Genomic DNA, 20822 nt, shown 5'->3' on the forward strand with positions numbered 1-20822 from the left:
AAACAGCAACATTTCAAAGTGGCTTGTTTGGTGCATACTTTTCCATGTAGATCTCACTCTCGGCCCCCCATCGCTATCAGATGGGTCTGAACCAACAAAAATCGCAACATGACAGCAACACTAGTTTGGAGTTGCTTTCTTTGAGAATGCAACCTATAGCTAACTGCGCCACCTGTTGCCAAAGTATCATCACTGACATGAAGATGGAATATAATGAAGCCGGCTAGCTGAAAGGTTTCACATTGCCTCGAGCTGGATCACCCACGGAAAATACCTCCCGTCTCATGCCTCCCGTCTCATGCCCTCCTGGCTGGTGCTTCCCTGAGCTTAGACTTTTGCTAAAAAGCTTGCGTCTGGTCCGCTATGTTTTCTTACTTTGGTGTTTTGGATGTTTTTGAATTAAACAGTACAGCAATCACACATAAGTGTGTTCAGCCAAAATATCACGCAGCGTTTCCGTGTGTATTTGTAGCTCATCCATTTTGTGTGTGATCGATCCGGTGTTGGTGAGTAGGAGGCTTGGCAGTGTCGATCGGTGTAGTAGTTCCCTTAGCCGCGCTAGCAGGCACGACCTTGCTTCTCAGAGCGATCTGCACACTGTTTACCTTTTCCTGCTACACCGGGACTTCAGCGCAAGACTACAGATAGCCTTCATGTTTCCATGTAGTTACATAGTCACTGATATGGTCATAACCACTACAGTGCTCAATTACCTATTTTTGAGGGGGAATAAACTTCAAGTTTACATCGCAAAGGTATGACCTGTCCTCTGGAGGACATAGCCAGACCACGGGCGCTCACTGGATTGTTTTTCGGGAGCCGGGAGGCGACGAAGGCGGGAGAAATCAGAAGCAAGGATGCCCAGCCGGTCGGGCCTGCTAGCGCAGCTAAAACTACCACACAAATCGACACTGCCAAGCCTCCTACTCACCAACACCAGATCAGTCACACACAAAATGGATGAGGTACAAATACACACGGAACTGCTGCGTGATATTTTGGCTGAACACACTTATCACGGACGGCAGCTAGCAGCTAACGGCTAGCAGCCGAAAACGCATCTTGTTGTCACGTAAGGGCCCTGTTCATGTTGCACAGACATTTTAATTGCATTTTGTGTCTGTTAAGAGGCACAAAGGCACTCTAAAACCTGCCCCGACAACTGCCGTTTTAGGTCAGTGGATGCTTGTACACGTAGCTGCAGCTACTCCGTGTAGCCTGCACCGATTCGGGTCGGGTTTTTTTAGTACACGCATATTTATAGCGATCAAGATTAACGTAAAAATTGGAATTCTCCTTTAACTGTGACTTCATTTAGAAAATAATTCACGTTTTTGTATTCTCCATCCATCTTCGTCCACTTATCCGGTATCGGGTCGCGGGGGTAGCAGCTCCAGCAGGGGACCCCAAACTTCCCTTTCCCGAGCCACATTAACCAGCTCCGACTGGGGGATCCCGAGGCGTTCCCAGGCCAGGTTGGAGATATAATCCCTCCACCTAGTCCTGGGTCTTCCCCAAGGCCTCCTCCCAGCTGGACGTGCCTGGAACACCTCCCTAGGGAGGCGCCCAGGGGGCATCCTTACCAAATGCCCGAACCACCTCAACTGGCTCCTTTCGACGTGAAGGAGCAGCGGCTCTACTCCGAGCTCCTCAGGGATGACTGAGCTTCTCACCCTATCTCTAAGGGAGACGCCAGCTACCCTCCTGAGGAAACCCATTTCGGCCACTTGTACCCTGGATCTTGTTCTTTCGGTCATGACCCAGCCTTCATGACCATAGGTGAGGGTAGGAACAAAAACTGACCGGTAGATTGAGAGTTTTGCCTTCTGGCTCAGCTCTCTTTTCGTCGGTGCGATAAATTGAATGTATTACCGCACCCGCTGCGCCGATTCTCCGACCAATCTCCCGCTCCATTGTCCCCTCACTCGTGAACAAGACCCCAAGGTACTTGAACTTCTTCACTTGGGGTAAGGACTCATTCCCTACCTGGAGAAGGCACTCCATCGGTTACCTGCTGAGAACCATGGCCTCCGATTTAGAGGTGCTGATCCTCATCCCAGCCGCTTCACACTTGGCTGCGAACCGATCCAGTGAGTGCTGAAGGTCACAGGCCGATGATGCCATCAGGACCACATCATCTGCAAAAAGCAGCGATGAGCTCCCCAGCCCACCGAACTGCAACCCCTCTCCACCCCGACTACGCCTCGATATCCTGTCCATAAATACTACAAACAGGATTGGTGACAAAGCGCAGCCCTGGCGGAGGCCAACTCTCACCTGAAACGAGTCCAACTTACTGCCGAAAACCCGGACACAGCTCTCGCTTTGGTCGTACAGAGATTGGAAGGCCCTGAGAAGGGACCCCCTCACCCCGTACTCCTGCAGCACCTCCCACAGTATCTCCCGGGGCACCCGGTCATACGCCTTCTCCAGATCCACAAAACACATGTAGACCGGTTGGGCATACTCCCAGGCTCCCTCCAGGAACCTTGCGAGTGTAAAGATCTGGTCCGTTGTGCCACGACCAGGACGGAATCCGCATTGTTCTTCTTCAACCTGAGGTCCGACTATCGACCGAACCCTCCTTTCCAGCACCTTGGAGTAGACTTTACCGGGGAGGCTGAGAAGTGTGATACCCCTGTAATTGGCACACACCCTCCGGTCCCCCTTTTTAAAAAGGGGAACCACCACCCCGGTCTGCCACTCCTTAGGCACCGTCCCAGACTTCCACGCAATGTTGAAGAGGCGTGTCAACCAAGACAACCCCTCCACACCCAGAGCTTTAAGCATTTCTGGACGGATCTCATCACTCCCTGGGGCTTTGCCACTGTGGAGTTGTTTAACTACCTCAGCAACTTCCACCAGGGAAATTGACGACAATCCCCCCTCATCCTCCAGCTCTGCCTCTACCATAGAGGGCGTATTAGTTGGATTTAGGAGATTTTGTATTCTGAACATCTGAATTTACCGTTGGACATGCCCAGACATGAGACCGGAGGCATGAGACGGGATGGCATGAGACGGGATGGCATGAGACAGGTCTCCAGGCTGCAGCTATACACTCTTTGAAAATACTTCCATCCACTTGCATCCACGTGTGCCAGACTGCCAGTAGGCTACATTCATTCAAAATTAAACATTGCAGTTGTTGCTAAGTGGAGCGTGTGAGTGCTGATCGCGGTTACATGTATTACAGGTACAGGTCATAACTTCTCATCTCCAATCCTATCTGTATTTGTGAGAAGTGGCGCTGTCCTGAGTTGAAAGATAGCCTACTTTACGGCTTTATTATCAAGTTAATAGGCGTGTGTGTTCGTGTCACCCTGTTTTTTTTAAAGGGTGTGCGCCTGTGAGCACCCACCGAGGAAAACATATATTGGAAGTGAATTTAGTAATGAAATAGCAGACGAACAATGTATACAGTTTTCAGTTGTAGTTCCAATGAGACAACCTGTAGGGGGACCGAAGCGGGAAAAGTTCTCTAGTGTTGCTTTAACTTAGAATTTCTGATTTGTGTTTTGTTGAACGGTCTCAATGTTTTATTGTTTTATTCCATGTGAATACTAGTTTACTAGACGAGTAACTTAGTATTTGAAATAATGCAGTAATGCAGGAAGTGTGCATTTAGTTTCCATGCTTATTTTGTTTCCACAACAATGTTAGTGAGTAAATCTACTTGCCACCATAGTAGTGGAGTGTGATGTATAAGATGAGAAAGCAGAGGTTAAATCATCTTTGACATGGTTGTATAAAAAAAAAGTGGTTATCTGTACATCTTTGCCAAGTGCAAACCAGTACAGAAGGCATCAATAAGTTGTTGGGTAGGGTCATGCCTTTTTTCCCAATCATTTTGGAGGGTCATAGAAAAATGTATTGCTGGTGAAGGGAGGGTCAAGTCTATTTTGACTAAAAACTCCTCCGGTAGCCCCTTTAATAAAAAACGAACAGTGTCTTTGTTGAGTTTCTCTTCACAACCCAAAGTGTTGATTCTAGAGAGAGTCTGGAGAGATAAGTATCCAGTTATTACATTACTTATTATGAATCCCCTTTGGACGGAACACTGGCAGCTTACACAGAGATGTGGTGGATAGAGCTTAAACAGGATTTAACTTTTTGGGTTTTTTACCAACATACTACTTTGTGTTAATTTCAACAATTTCACAGTACAATTCTGCGTTAATCACAGTTAATAACACTGATAATATTGTTACCGTCTCCTTCTCACACTCACACACTCTGCAGCAGAATTGTTTTAAGGTGTGTGTGTGTAAGAAACATTACAGCCTTATGTGGCTGCTATAGATTTTAGTCTGTTGTATTTTTTTCTCAGAGTGTGTGAGCACAAAGTTTAAGATGCATGAAAAGGGATTTTAAGCACAGCATATGAACCCCTACTTGACCTTTCCTCTAAGTTATTTACTCAATCTGCAGTCTTGTTTACTCACTGATTACCTGTATCCGTGCCCCCTGGTTGTTTTCCAGTCAAATTTCCACACTCTGGGAATGGTGTCTTCCTCTTTCCCCACCGTGAAGAAAGAGAGTAGGGAGGTGGGTGAATAAAAGAGGAGAGTCGAAGTGGAGCTGAAAGTTAAAAGTGAACACCAGAGGGTGGAGCGTCATGGTCAACCCCACATGAAGTCTCCTCTCTCTCTCTCTCTCTCTCTCTCTCTCTCTCTCTCTCTCTCTCTTCCCTTTGAGGCTGTTGACACACTGTGCAGGAAGAGTATTTATCTAAATCAACAGGAGTGTTTTTATTTGTATGTGAGCATGTGCATGTGGGTCACAAACTTACATACTATATGTGTGTGTCTTTTTCACACTTTGTGACAACCACAGTTTTCTCCATTATAACTAAGGCTATAATTGTTTTTAACAAATAACTTAAAAAGAAGCAAACAGTTAGTTACACTCCAGCAGCTTACATTAATATAATTGCCCTGTAACATTGTGCAACGGCTTGAAATAAATGATAGCCATTCAACTCAATGATTGCATGGAAAAAGCAGTATTTAAAGTCAACATTAAGTGTGTGCCTCACTGTGATGCCTTACTGCACAAGTCTCACTCAGCATTCACAAACAAATTCTGACCAGTTTGTAAAAAAATAAATAGTAAATTGCATGTCCACAGAAGCACTGAAACAGGTTTATTTATTTAGCTAATTCTTTGCAGATTCTATTACATGATTTCTCTCAAACCACCATAGTGATTTGTGAATTTCATTTCTGTAATAAGAGTGATCTGATGAAACATAAGTTGATGCATTGATCATCACAGCAGCGAAGTATAAGGATACTGTAGTGTTAATGTAGCTGGGGCTGCACCTAACGGTTATTTCTTGATTAATCGAATACTTTTATTTCTGTAAAATGTCAGAAAATAGTGCCATTTGTCCCAGTGACCAACAGTCTAAAACCCAAAGATATCCAGAAAGGCAGCAAATCCTCATATATTGATCTGGAAATAGCAAGTGCTTAGTCTATTTCCACGATGTTCCACTTTCGGGATTGCAAGTTTGCCGCCGGAAATTCTGCTGGATGTCCCTCTTTTTGGCCGGCTGTCCATTACCTTCCGCTTTCTTTGTGTTGGAATTTTAAACTCCGGTCGATTCATGAGGACTATGGTTAACTGCTCCTCAGATGTCTGCAGGGTAAATCCAGACAGCTAGCTAGACTATCTGTCTAATCTGAATTTTCTGTTGCACAACTACATGTTCCACCAAAACAAGTTCCTTCCCGAGGCTATTTTGCAGCGGCGCCTTTGCTCCGTGTGGTGCTATGTGTCACCCATGACGACTGGGATTGGTTTAAAGAAATGCCAATAAACCTCAGCAGGTTTTTCTCCCATCCCGGAATGCTGTGTGGACTAGACAGACCCTCCTGCGCGGCGCTGTGGAGGAAGGTCTGGAAAAGCGAGACTAGCAAATGCTTGGTATTTTTGCTTGGAAAATGAAACTCAATTGACTGATCAATTAATCGACTAATTATCCCGCACTTAAAACAGGAGATGTTTTTATTAGGTAATTGAACTTCCATAGGCCCAGTTGATACCTGACCTGATGAAATGCTTAAGCACTTGTTTGAACGCTAAGAAGCGTCATCTTTGAATTATGCGTTTTTAATTCTTCCATAAAATTACTTTGCAAATTTATATGTATTACTGTACTTCCTTTTTTTGCTCTCAAGAAGTGCTTTATGTGTAAAAATTCAAAAACAAAATACATTTCAAAAGTACCCACATGAATGTAAAGAACTAACAGGGCAGAAACCAAAGAAAACAGAGAAAGTACTATATGATAATGATATAATTATAATGTATCATAAATTATTGTATTGTGCTAACAATATCAATGCAGCAATGACATTTTGATGTTAAAATGGTACACAGAACACCTTAAACCTACCTATTCTTTGGGCTTATGTTTTGAAGCAGGTAACTGAAATGTGCTCCACTGTTTACCCCCAGTAACCCGTCCTCATCCTCGCCCTCTCTGTCTGTACCGCACTGAGTGAGTGGGTGCTGATGGTACATGTGCAATCCCTCAGCATAATGCACTGCAACGTTAAAGATCAGGTTGTTAACACCATGATCAGGGACTGCATTAGTGGCACTGAGCACTCCTTCACTGTAATGCTGGAATGGCATAATTGACTTACTCAACACATACACCCACACTGGGCACACACATTTCCACACACACAGCCTCAACTGATGCTGGGGAGCACACACACACACACACACACACACACACACACACACACACACACACACACACACACACACACACACACACACACACACACACACACACACACACACACACACACACCATGATTTGCTAGGCCTCCATTCTCACACCCACACTCACTCCCACACTCCTGAAACTCAAATGCTGATGGGTGCAATTTTAATCAAAATTAAAGCCCACATGCTGTGAATTTAAATAAGTATATTAGCAGACTCATTAACAGTTGTTTGTTTTACTCTTTTCACCATTGACTTTGATTTCTCTATGCTTTTAAGAGCTAATGTTTCTGGTGGCATTTCCACTTGTCTTTGCCTTTTCTCTCACTGTCTTTCAAGACACTTCCATAGGGTATAAAGCCAGAACATCTGCACAGCTTGTTTCTCTGAATTGAGCCATTAGTAATTATTTTTTTCTGTCTTGGATCTTGAGATAGTCACTGCCGTTGCTGTGTGTGTGTGTGTGTGTGTGTGTGTGTGTGTGTGTGTGTGTTTCTGTCTATTGTTTCTGCCCAATCTATATAATATGTATGCATGCGTTTTTGTTTACACCTTTACAAATCAACTTTGTTATTCTACTGTCTGCATTTGAACAAAAAGAGCCACATTTGCTGTAAATTGCTTTGTTTTTAGGAATGAGATGTATCTAATTTTTCTATTCCATCTATTGTACAGAAAGAGAGAAAAAATGGAGCACAGCCAGTGAGATGGAAGAGCCAAACAGATAGAAAGGGTTGACTAGATAGTGACAACCTGGCAACAGTGGTCTCACAGATAGAGCTGATTGTAGCCAAACATTGCCATTGAGAGCTGTATGCATGAGAGAGCACATTGGAGTTGAATGCCTGGAAGAGACAGAGGGTGGTGAGGAGCTTGATGAGGATTGCATACAGCCAGTGAACAATGGTTAGAAGGAATCAGGCTGAGCCAGAAAAGGAAAGGAATAAATCAGGTTGGGAGGGAGAGATAGAGGAAGTGATAGACAGAGAATGATAGAAATGGTACTAACGAGACAATGGCAGAAAGAGAACAGGATGAAGACACAATGGGGTCTTGTCTGCTGCAGGTATAGTTGACTCTGCCTCTGTGTGCCATGTGTGAGTATGTGTGTCGTTGTCTGTGTGCGTACTTCTTGTGTACACTAAGCTCCCAATTTTAAGTATCGTAATTTTCACTCACAATGTTAGGTTGAGGTCAAATGAAGTATATGTCATTGGTCCTTTTGCACTGAACGTTATTTTGTTTGCCAAAAAGAAAGTCTGACTACATCTGACTCATAACTGTTTTTGTTAAATGATAAAAAAAAAAATGAAAGGCTCAAAATTAGCCAAGAAACGAAGAATGACTAAAATATTAAAGCTGCAAGCAGCGTTGGACGGGCCCTCGCTCCTGTGCGGGCATCGGGGTTACTGGCGGACGCAGATCCTTGTGGCCGTGCATTTGCGCAGCACTCAGACACTGCAAATCATCACTAATGAAAAGGGAACTCCCTGCTGAGTTCATTGATGCCTCACACAAGACACTACATCATACAGGTCACCAGTTATGAAAGGGGCCGTGGCTTAACCATAGTAGGGCGGCCCAAACCATCACCAATGAATAAGGAACTCTCTGCTGAGTTCAATGATACCTCACACAAGGGTCTACATCAAACGGCTCATAAGTTATTAAAAGGGCCGTGGCTACAGCATAGGGGGCGGGTCAAACCATCACCAATCAAAAAGAAACTCTGCTGAGTTCAACGATACCTCACACAAGACTCTACCTTAAATGGGTCACCAGTTATGAAAGGGGTGTGGCTTAAGCATAGGGGGTGGGCCAAACCATCACCAATGAAGAAGGAACTCTCTGCTGAGTTCAATGATACCTCACACAAGACTCTACCTTAGACGGTTCAAAAGCCATAATAGGGGGCGTGGCCTAAGTACATGGGCGTGGTTAAAGTATAGGGGTTTGTCATATAAGGCGGATTTCCTGTTTCCAGCGGGGGGTGCTATGACCAAAAGTCAATTTTGGCCTTGTCAAAAGTGAGAAATTTCGGGCAGATATGACAATGTACACTAAAGTTACAACTTCTACGTTCATTGATAAATGCTCAAAATTTCCACCACGCCCACACCGTTTGACGAAAAGTTTTTCTTTTAATAACTTTTCATCTTTAAGGTGTTGAGATGGTACAGACCAAATTTGAAGTCCATCGGATAAAATCTCTAGGAGGAGTTCGTTCAAGTATAGCACCTTGACTTTTAGGTCTACTTCCTGTTGCCACTAGGGGGTGCTATGACTTTGAGCCAATATCGGCCTGTAGATGTCGTCAGGGTTGGACTCTTATGAATCCTGAAAAGTTTTGAGCCAATTGGACAATGTACACTCAAGTTACACCCACTTCCTGTTTCAATGGCGAAACACACAAAATGGCCGCCACGGCCGTGCCCTATGACAAAAAGTTTTTCTTTTAATAACGTTTCATCTTTAACATCTTAAGATGGCACAGACAGAATTTGAAGTTGATTGGCTGAAATCTCTAGGAGGAGTTTGTTAAAGTACGACGTGCAAATGGCCAAAATTGCATTAATTTCGAACTTTTAATTAAAAATGGCGGACATCCTGTTGGGTTTAGGGTATGGCTCCAATGAGCTTTTTTGTACGTCTTGACATGGTACATATGTGTACCACGTTTCGATAGTCTACGTTAAACGTACTGCAGGGGCTCAATTTTTTAATATTGTAGGCGGCGCTAGCGAGTCATTTTTGTGCGCCTATTCCCGAAACCCTTAAAATATAACAATTTTCACCAGGCTTGATGCGACCGCCAATTCTGGTGAGTTTTTGAGTATCTTAAGCCCCTCAAAAAAGGCAATTCATTTGCCGGAAGAAAGAAGGAATAATAAATTCCTTTAGTTTCAATAGGGCCTTCGCCGCTGTCTGCGCTCGGGCCCTAATTAAAACCAATTGAGCAATCACAAAGGTAAGAAGTACTAAAGGGCAAATTTTTTATTAAAGGTGAAGTACTGGTTGTGTGGAATTTGCATTGTATTCTCTACATGTGTTTTATATGGATTTCTTTAGACTGGAGAACAACATACTGAGAGAGACCTGGAAAGGGGGTGAAGGTGATAATCAGGTGTACAGTAAGGCTGGCTCTGGACACTGTGGCCCTCTTTGGCAGGAACAAAGATACAGTTGCCAGATGCAGAGAGGTCAGGTGCAGAGGAAGCAAGAGATGGGTGAATAGGACACGTAAGCCATTCTCTGTGCCAGAGTTTCCCACCACTCGAAGGTCGTCATTCCTGCAAGCTCATTTTATTTCACAAGACTCTCTCTCTCATGTCAGTGGCAACAGTTGCAAGGTGCTTGTTTCAAACAAGTTGTTTGACCTGACAAGAACATTACAAAAGTTGCACAAGCTATCAGGCCCATTAAACATATTATTCCCTTCAGAGTTGATATGCAAACTTGTTAGCAAACAGTTGTCTATTTACACATTGAATTGATTGATTGATTGATTGATTGAAATTTGTATTAAGAACATGTAAAAGAAAACAGAAAATCAGGTCATACATAAAATAATAATGTACATAGCATAGCATGGATACATAATAACAAACATGTTATTGATATAACATAACATGTTTTTTGACATGTCTGAAAGGACTGGGAAGAAGGATACATTTACTTAATCCCACCCCTTCTAACACACACACACACACACACACACACATTTATTTGAAGTCGTGTTTCTGGCCACCTGGCGACTATAAGTCTGATACTCAGTCTCCTTTTTGCTCTGTTTTTTGACTCAACTAACTCTTGAGGGTTTCACTCTGGCAAGAAGCTTACATTGTTTTTTCAGAAACTGCTGCAAAAACAATGAGCACAGTGAGAATAAAACATTGTGAACAGTGAGCAGAAAGATGCTATAATGCTCTGTAACTGAGGAGAACTGCAGAGTCGGTGATGATTATCTGTGGGTTCGTCATTATGAGCAGCATACCCTTTTCACACACAAGTAGTCATGTGATCCATTGTTGGTATACAAATATTTATTATAGTTGCTTTAAAGTAACCAGATAAGTCACCTACGCAGCAGCATGACCCTTTTCTTGCCTCTTCGTATCTTGTCATGTCCTTCCTTTTGTCCAGTACTATCATGTCCTATCATATTCTATCATTTCTTCTTCTGTCTTTTTGCCTCATCTGTCCTGTCCTATGCCTATAATCTATCTTTGTCCTTTTTTCTTTCTTCTCTTGCTCTCATGTATTTGCCTCTTTTCCATTTCAATTACTTCTTCTTTTCTTCATTACTTTTGTATGGTGTAATTAAAGATAATATGGAGACTGATGTTTTTGTTCTGTAAATTCTTTTTTTTGTTTTTTTTGTTTGTTACTCTCCTGACTGTTTACTATATTGAATACTATTATTGTGAAGCACTTAAAATGTTGTTTTGAAAAGTCTTCCATAAATAAATCCTTACTTACATACTTGCTTGAAGGCGCACTGTCAGAGCTGACATTTCAGGTTTAAAGTGGACATTTTGAAAATATTTTAACGATTAATTTTTTTTGGTCTATTCTTAAAAACACAAGGTTGAAGCAGTTATACTCAAAGTCGACTCATTTGGATTGTATTTACCCTGTTGCACTAACAAAATATGTACCATACTGGTGGTAGAAAATGGTATCCCAAACCTCGTAAAGGTCAGTGTAGATCAGATTTTCACAATTGGTGGTTCAAGACCAAAAAGTGAGTTGCATACTAATGTCTTGTACTGACTGAAGAAACCCCTGTCCTACACTGACTGGCAGTGCATTTTGCCATGTGTATGTCTATCAGAGATGTTCACAAGTCATTTTGTGGAAGTCCAAGTCGAGTCTCAAGTCTTTGAGCTCGAATCCAAGTCAAGTCTCAAGTCTCTGGCCATCTGATCTGTCCCTAACACTGTATTGTTAAATCTTATGAATTCAAAGCATGTCCTGTAGCTTCCATCTATATAGTACTGTATCAAAATCAGTTGTAGGATAACTGTATGGGGTCTACTGCAATTCAGTCTGAAGAAACACAAATTAAGAACTCTGTTTCAATTTCATAACTGTATTTTTCAACATTTTGGTATCTGCACCAAAGAAGTTTGTCTGTGTTACGAGCTGGCTGTAAAACCCAACCTCATCATGCGTTACATTTTTATAATGAATGACTCAGTGCTGCTCTGTCCCTCTCTAATAGTACCTTTTTTAGCATTGGTGAATTCTGTAAACCTGTAGATGGACATGGGAAACTATTTTGCTTGCCACTAATAATATCTGCATAAAACTGACGTGTAATGTTCTGTGGGGGAAATAGCTAAAGTAATACTAAACGTTTCTATCATGTTTTTTTTTTTCTGAAATAAAATGTGGACACTGCAGCCAAGCATGGATGTGAACTTGTGACGGGAAAAATATCACGTATGTTTTAATGGAGCTAGCTTAGCTTAATTTTGTTACATCCAGAACTTACATTAGGTCTCCAACTTGTATAGTCTAATTTTCTGCTACTTAACACATCCCTCTAGCCCTCGGACCTGGTGAAATATTAACCTAAAGGCCCTGACACACCAACCCGATTATGGCCTATTTCTCGCTTAAAATGTTTTCAGAAACACATTTCGGTGAACTATCTACGTAAAATATGAGATTGTATTCTGAACGAAGCCGCCATTATGCCCGGTTGTAAAATCCGGGAGCAGCCAGACGCGCAGAATGTACGCTCAAGTCGGCGTTGCTTCGGTGTGTTCCGAGGCACTTTTTTGATCAACTCGGGGACGCAGTCAGTCCAACTGCCTTTTCTGCCGAAGGTCGGCCGTTCGGTTGGTGTGTCAGAGCCTTTAGTCTGTCACATCATATGGATACAACTATAAAGATACAATTTGCCTGTTCCCAGCATTAGCACAAGACGTTGCGATGGTTAGCTTGTTACCTGTGACAATATAGGCTAAATTTAACATCTCTTTCACATAAGCAAGTGACTGACCTATTTGGGTGCGTTTTGAGATGCCTGATGAAGTTCGACGTTGTTGATCCAGCATCATTTATCTTGGTGCCACACACCTTGCATGTAGCTGTTCGCTTACTGCCACTGTTTACAAAGTTATTGAAAGCAAAACTAATGAGAAAAGGCACAACTCCGGGAGGACTTGGTGTCGCAAGTCAAGTCTAAAGTCACTGTTTGTGCGACTTAAGTGCGGCTCGAGTCCCCATCTCTGATGTCTATTGAATCTTACTAGGTCTCTGGCCTGCCCAACCCACTCATTTTTAATCTAGTATTTTGGTTTGTCACTCACCACAAAAAAATCTTCTTCTTTTGAAAACATATTTTAGGTTTTGTGTCCACACAGGGGTAGAAAGAGGCAGGTAAAACAGAAAGAAAAGGAGAGAAAATATAGCCAGAAGTATGCAACACTGTGCTCCCTCACCTTGAAATTGCAGTGTTCCCCTTGATAAAAGGCTAATAAGCCTAATCAGGCCTGATTAATTACACTGATAGGCACTGTGTTTGCCAGCCTATTTGATGACTTTATCTGTGTTTTGCACCGGGCTGAGGGGATGATGGTGTTCCTCAGGAGGAGCTGGAAAGATTTAGCCCAAGTGAAGGTTACTGGTGCTAGAAAAGAGAAGTACATGGTGGGATGAGTAATTTTCGGGGCATACAGAGGAAAGAGTCCACCAAAGTGAGTAGTAGGACAATACAATTTGTTCAAGGGCTTGTGTCAGGGTTTGGTCATGAATAGATAAGGTATGGTTACTTTTAAATGTGTGCTCTATGCTGTTTTCTCTGCACTGAATCACCATTTACTTGGACCTGCGGACTTGTCAGTCAATCAAGTCCAGGGAGTATCTGTCCCCCTCTGAATGATAGCACATGTACTGGGACTTTGTATTGTACTCTTGAGAATGGCAAATTATTCTCCTCAGAGGCCCTTTTCAAATCCTATTCTCTTGGTCATTACAAGATAAATCAATGTGGCCTTAAGCCATGTAATCACCACCGTTCACTTGCACATTGAATGGATTGAATCACTGCCACTGCCATTGCTATTGACAGTAAGAACAGTAAAATGTATTAATATATATAAGTAGGAAATAAAGCTTGTTCCTCTGATGGCACTTGTTATCCTAAATTATGTATTAATGATCAGTTGGAAGCAAATTTCAGTTTGGTGAATTCAGACCTGGTTCAGATTTCAGAGGTCATCAAAGTGAAATTCGTTTCAAATGAGAAAACAGGACTTCTAAATATGTTGAACATGGGCACAAACAGTTTCATAGGTCAGTTAAAGGTCCCATGGCATGCAAATTTTACTTAATGAGGTTTTTTAACATTAATATGAGTTCCCCTAGCCTGCCTATGGTCCCCCAGTGGCTAGAAATGGCGATGGGTGTAAACCGAGCCCTGGGTATCCTGCTCCGCCTTTGAGAAAAAGTAAGCTCAGATGGGCCGATCTGGAATCTTCCCTATATGTCGTCATAAGGGGAAAGGTTACCTCCCTTTCTCTGCTTTGCCCGCCCAGAGAATTTGGCCCGCCCATGAGAAAAAGAGAGAGACATCATGGCTTGCAAACAAGCGAAGCATGGCAGTTGGTCAAGGCCACACCCCCACCCTCCACCTTGCCCCGTTACTCTCCTCCTCAATAGCATTTAAAGCTACAGACACAGAAATGGCACAGCCTAAGGAAAGCACATTTAGGGACTGGCTCTAGTGGCTGTAATTCTGCACCAAGGCTGAATTTCGGGAAAGAGACTTCAGATACAGTATTAGGGGACCACTAAGGCCTATATAAAAGCATCCAAAAAGCAGCATGTCATAGGACCTTTAACAATTTTACACTACACCTTTGCTCCTGCAATGATGGACTGTAACCACAATGAGAGCTTTTCAGTCTTTTCAAGACTAAATTGCAAACAATAAATACACAAATGAAGATGCCACCTTAAAAAATTAATGACAAGTTCGCCGGGTTCAGTTTGAATTTACATTAACATTTAGTTTTACTCCCTCTGTTGGTGTATGTGTAGATCATTGACATGTAAACATACACAAATATGTATGCTCTACTCTAAAATGTATTCTAAAAAAATGTAATCGCTTGAGGATCTTTATCTCTTTGTTGTCTTTTTTTTCTGCCTCGGCTATAGCTCCCTGTTTGGTACCTCAGACTTCAGAGCCTTTGGGATGCAGGGAGCCATGTGCTCTATATTTGTCTTTCTCTATGATTTATTAATAGTCTTCCCAGTATGCGCAGTACTAAAATACAGTGCAGGCAGAGCACCACATGCAGCATCTGGCTAGGAAGGGAGTGTGCGAGCTCAGGAGAGATTTGTTAACTCAGCTGCTTTCCGCTGTAACATCGTGCATGTCTGGGATGATCCAGGGCTTCAGGTTACCTCAGTACGCAAACTACTCTCTGACTCAGCACTTCAGTGACCCAGTCATTCTAAACAGTGATAACACGATTCAGCAAGTCGAACATTTCAAAACTAAGATACATGATTCTGAATGACAGATACTCCAGTATTTTGGTGTATTTAATTGTTTGTGAAATGTCTATATCTATTTCTTCATGTCTCCAGTATGAATACTTCAATGCAGTGTTGATCAATGAGGTGGATGATGTGGGGAACAGCGTAGAGCTGGGAGGAGAATTCATCCTGCAACCCAATGACCACTTTAACAACCTGTCAGTCAACCTCAGTCTCAGCGTGGTCCAGGTGCCCACCAACATGTACAACAAAGGTATGTTTACCTCCTGCAATGTATTCCAATGGTCTCAAAAATATATGTGTGCAGATAAGTTTAACGGCATCATTATAAAGTACAATATGTCTAAGCCTATCATGAACAGACGTTTTTTGCTGAATTTTTCAATTATTTAGATAATTGAAGCCCCAACAATCAGTACAACAGTTAGTATGTGTGCTGGTGCCCGTGGATGTACGCCTCCATTAACTGTAATTCTTTGGATTACCCCTACCACACACTAAATTAATTAGCTGTTAAATAATCAGACATTCCGCTAATTTACAATCCACTCAAGTCCAACCCATGTAGTCATGGCCTTGTATCATGCTCAGTGGACAGAGTGAATGTCATGTCGGCTTAACCCAGCTACCAGAGAGGCAAAGAAATTGTATGGAGAGAGCGAGAGAGAGAGGAACAGAGGGAGAGAGCAAATGAGAAAGAAAGTAGGTTAAGTCAGACTGATGGAAGGTTTGAGCAACAGATTAATTACAGCTAGGTGAAAAAAAGAGAAAAAGCAAGTGAGAGTGACAGGAGAAGAGGGAATGAAATGGAAAAGGAATTGAATGAAAGGGCTAGGAGAGTGAGGTTGGCAGGCCGATACAGGGAGAGGAAGAGTAATTTTGATTTGATTCACGGGCAGATGAGTAAAATTGCACACACACTCACACACACTCACACACACACACAGAGCGAGAGAGCTTTAGAGTTTTAAATCTGCAGGTTTTGCTCATGGGTAGTGATAACGTTGATGTATTGGCTGGGACTGCAGAGAGCTCATTGGTGGGCAAAGTTTCACAGTTCTGCAAAAGGAGATTAAGTGACTCGGGGGAAGGAAACAGTTTGCTGTTTCTTCAAAACTTTTGGAAATATTGTTAAATCTGTTAAATTCTCCTTTTGAATAAATTTGCAAAAACATTCATGCAGTATGCAGCATTGTCAGTATTTTTAAAAAGGGATTTTAATGTGTCTCTACTGCTTGCTCAAGCAGACATTTTTTAGTAGGTTAAGTTAGCAGCACTGCGTTTAAAAAAAAAAAAGAGGCTGCGTTGGTTTGCGTTGTTGCTACATGTGCAGGTGAGAAGATGAAATATGATTCAGGATATCCAGTTTTAGCAATACAAACTTGTCAGATACCTAAACACTGCACAGTGAATTATAATAATATAAGACAAGATTTGCTGCTGCATTTCATTGCATCCAAATTGGAACAAGGTTCTCGCTGAAATCACGGAAGAGGCTACGCTCTTTTACGGAGTGCTAATCTTTGTCTAATTACATCTGTGCTTCTGAAACCCTCCCCACGCGTAGTAGCAAGACACTGTCTTCTGAAAGTTTTTTTATGCTGCTGAAGAGCGGCCTGTGCACATCATAAATGGTTTGGTGGCAGCGAAGATAAATTACAGGTTAAGTCCAAGATAGCAGAGAGCTGCACGCCCCCGGAGATTAATCGCAGGAGGAACGCACCACATCAAACATCCATCTTCTGAACATCGCGACCAAAACCACACCTACACCATCATACTTTATGAGGCTACATGACATGAACATGTACCATGCACGCAGCGAAGCCATGCACACATTTGTAGCAGGTCGATACACTCTGTCCATGCACTAACCTTTATACTTTTAAGATGGAGAGTGAGTACATGCACTAAAAAAACACATTGCTTCCCACTTCTTTCCTGTTTCTACTCATGCTTTTTTGCTGCTCTTGTTAATACCCTCCTCCCTAATCATCATAAGTAACCTATGAAAGTGAAGTTGATTTCAGCTCAGATTGCTATGACTGGTGCAGCAGTGGGTAACCTACACAGTTCTACTTTTCAATCTTGAGTACAAGTGCATGTGTGATTATATAAAATCATGGGAGCTCCTTTGATCAGATTAAATGAAGGAATGCATTAGTTGAGATGAATTTAAATGACAGCTTAGGGGAAAAAGTAGAGCCCATACTCTCTCCCTCATCATGATGAGTTCAGATTGTAATAGACACTCAAACTGCACCAGAAGTGTATTGTTGTGTAAATGGAGCCTGGATCAAATCCAGCCTCCTCGCCACTTCACTCCATAGAGGTGGATGGGTGTTTACTATCAAGAGAGGGTTTTAGTGTGCTAGCTTCCAGAGGACTAATTCGATCATGGCTTATTGGCATGACTGTTGACAGCAGAACAATGTTGCCAGCATACGTAGGCGATGATGGGAAACCTGTTATCTACACTCTCTCTCTCTCTCTCTCTCTCTCTCTCTCTCTCTCTCTCTCTCTCTCTCTCTCTCTCTCTGTGTCCATTAGGTCCTTGTCTGTCTGACTGTTGTAACATCCTGACTGTATCTCCCTAAAGGGACACCGTAGCCCCCGGCTCCTTTCTGCCTGCCTTTCTGTCTGCCTTCCCGGCTTTCTTTTTTTATCTCTCTCTAAAAGGATTTTGTGTATATGCCCTACTGTATGATTCTGTCTGTCTGTCTGCTCATTCTTTTCTGCTTCCATCTTCCCCACCCTGCTTCTGAACCAAGCAACATTGTGGTAGTACTGTAAGCAGCTGTAATAAGCTTGGCTGCCTAGTTGCAAATCGGTTACATTCTTGACTCTAGCAGCCTGTAAATTGAAAAGAAGTTTTAATGATTGGATATGCCCTACCATATATCACAATCAGTTTGGATATAATTATTAGTAGATGCACATGAGCCACCGGAGTCAAAAGCTGAGATGGAAATTTAGTTTTAGTAAAGTCTACCCATCTCATGGTTTTCACTTGATGCAGCTCTTTTGCTTTAGCTGTCTAGTTGGCAGATAGTGCACCATGTGCAATGGTGGGTGTAAGAGATACTAAGCCACAGTGCAGTTGGTGCAGCCTGAGCAGCAAATACAAAGCCAGAATGCAGTAGAGTTTTCACAGAAAGTATACACAATAGCACAATAGTAAAACAGATGTCCCAAAGTCAGATTCAGGTCTTCAGGAAATGATTACTCAAATATATAGTCACTGCTTGTTCCTTTGTAGGGAAGGCAGTCTCTTCTGTTCCTATTCTTTTTTTAATCTCTCTAATTTTCTTTTTCTTTACGCTAATCTTTTCACTCTGTTTTACTGCAAACTCTTTCACTGTGTAATGAATAGGTCCTGATAGTGATCTGTGGAGGTGCAGTGTATGATATGATATAAGTGGATGAGCAGGCACTAGAGAATACCTGTACCATCCTCCTCGCCTGTAAAACAATGTTAATCTTTTTACTCAAATGGTGCTGTTTCTTTCCTCTCCATGCTTCTCTTTGTCTCTCTTTCTTTTCCCCTTTAATCGTTAGACTCTGCAATCGTCAACGGAGTGTACTGGTCTGAGGCCTTGAATAAAGTGTTTGTGGATAACTTTGAGAGAGACCCATCACTCATATGGCAGTACTTTGGCAGTGCCAAGGGCTTTTTCAGGCAGTACCCAGGTAAGTGTGTGTGTCTGTGTTTGTTTGTGAGTGTGGAGCAGTGTTAGGTAGTGGCTGTGTGTGTTTGTGTGTTTGTAATTAAGTCGCTGTCTCCCTAAAGCAGAACGAGAGGTGTATGGGAATCTTCAGTGACTGACAGCTAGAGACTGGAGGCTAGCAGGGTGTGAGAGAGGAGGAGGGGGAGAGTAGATAGAAGAAGAGAGTGGGGGGTAAAGAGAGACAGGTGAGAGAGTTTGTTGAGATTAGAGAATGGGTGAAGAAGATGGATAAAATTAACTTTTTCAGGTGAAATGGAGTGAATAAGAACAGGAGTAGAATAATAATGAAAAGAAGCCTGTTGAATGTAATTGGTGAATATTATAATTAGGGCTGTCAATCGATTAAAAAATGTAATCTAATTAATTACATACTCTGTGATTAGTTAATCGAAATTAATCGCATACATAATTAATGGTGCCTAAAAAGAAAAAAAAGGGTACTAAACAACAGTTGGTGACATTAAAGAACGGCTTGTTTATTGCTCTTCTCCGGGAACCATCACCTTATCGTGGTGGAGAGGTTTGTGTGTCCCTATGAACCTGAGGGCTGTGTTGTCTGGAGCTTTGTGCTCCTGGTAGGGTCTCCCAAGGCAAAGTGGTCTCAGGTGAGGGGCCAGACAAAGAATGGTTAAAAAATCCTATGAAACATCGAGGAAGGGATGAAGTGACCCTGCCCGGAGGAAGCCCGGGGCCCCCGTCTGGAGCCAGGCCCAGATGGAGGGCTCGTCAGCGAGTGTCTGGTGGCCGGGTTTGCCACGGAGCCCGGCCGGGCACAGCCCGAAAATGCTACGTGGCGGACATCTCTCCATCCCATGGGCCCACCACCTGTGGGAGGAATCGCTGGGGTCGGGTGCGCTGCCACATGGGTGGCAGTGAAGGTCAGGGGCGTCGACGGACCAGACCCGGGCAGCAGAGGCTGGCTCTGGGGACGTGGAATGTCACCTCTCTGTGGGGGAAGGAGCCGGAACTTGTGCGGGAGGTGGAGCGCTACCGGTTAGATCTGGTGGGGCTTACGCACAGTCTTGGTTCTGGAACCATACTCCTGGATAGGGGTTGGACTCTTTTCTTCTCCGGAGTTGCCCAGGGTGTGAGGCGCCGGGCAGGTGTGGGGATACTCACAAGCCCCCGGCTGAGCGCCGCTACGTTGGAGTTTAACCCTGTGGACGAGAGGGTCGCCTCCCTACGCCTGCGGGTTATGGGGGGGAAAACTCTGACTGTTGTTTGTGCATATGCACCGAACAAGAGTTCGGAGTATTCGGCCTTCTTGGAGACCTTGAGTGGAGTCCTGCATGGGGCTCCAGTCGGGGACTCCATAGTTCTGCTGGGGTACTTCAACGCGCACGTGGGTAATGATGGAGACACATGGAGAGGCGTGATTGGGAGGAACGGTCTCCCTGATCTAAACCAGAGTGGTTGTTTGTTGTTGGACTTCTGTGCTAGTCATGGATTGTCTATAACGAACACCATGTTCGAACATAGGGATGCTCATAAGTGTACTTGGTACCAGAGCACCCTAGGCCAAAGGTCAATGATCGATTTTATAATCGTTTCATCTGATCTGAGGCCGTATGTTTTGGACACTCGGGTGAAGACAGGGGCGGAGCTGTCAACCGATCACCATCTGGTGGTGAGTTGGGTCAGGGGGTGGGGGAAGACTCTGGACAGACCTGGTAAGCCCAAACGGGTAGTGCGGGTAAATTGGGAACGTCTGGAGGAGGCCCCTGTCCGACAGACTTTCAACTCACACCTCGGCGGAGCTTTTCGTGCATCCCTGTGGAGGCTGGGGGGCATTGAACCCGAGTGGACAATGTTCAAAGTTTCCATTGCTGAAGC

The 20822-nt window shown here is 43.3% G+C and overlaps 1 protein-coding gene across 1 annotated transcript in view; it reads left to right on the forward strand.

The window, feature by feature from the left end:
* The window catches only part of cacna2d3a (calcium channel, voltage-dependent, alpha 2/delta subunit 3a), a 166607-nt gene that overhangs the window by 77767 nt on the left and 68018 nt on the right, over positions 1-20822 (forward strand). Inside the window, exons 5-6 of the mRNA XM_078253980.1 lie at positions 15352-15514; positions 18820-18951. Coding sequence (XP_078110106.1) covers positions 15352-15514; positions 18820-18951 — 295 coding nt within the window. The remainder of the gene's footprint in view (positions 1-15351; positions 15515-18819; positions 18952-20822) is intronic.

Source organism: Sander vitreus, chromosome 7 (genome assembly GCF_031162955.1).
Source record: "Sander vitreus isolate 19-12246 chromosome 7, sanVit1, whole genome shotgun sequence".
In the NCBI taxonomy this organism is placed as follows: Eukaryota; Metazoa; Chordata; class Actinopteri; order Perciformes; family Percidae; genus Sander; species Sander vitreus.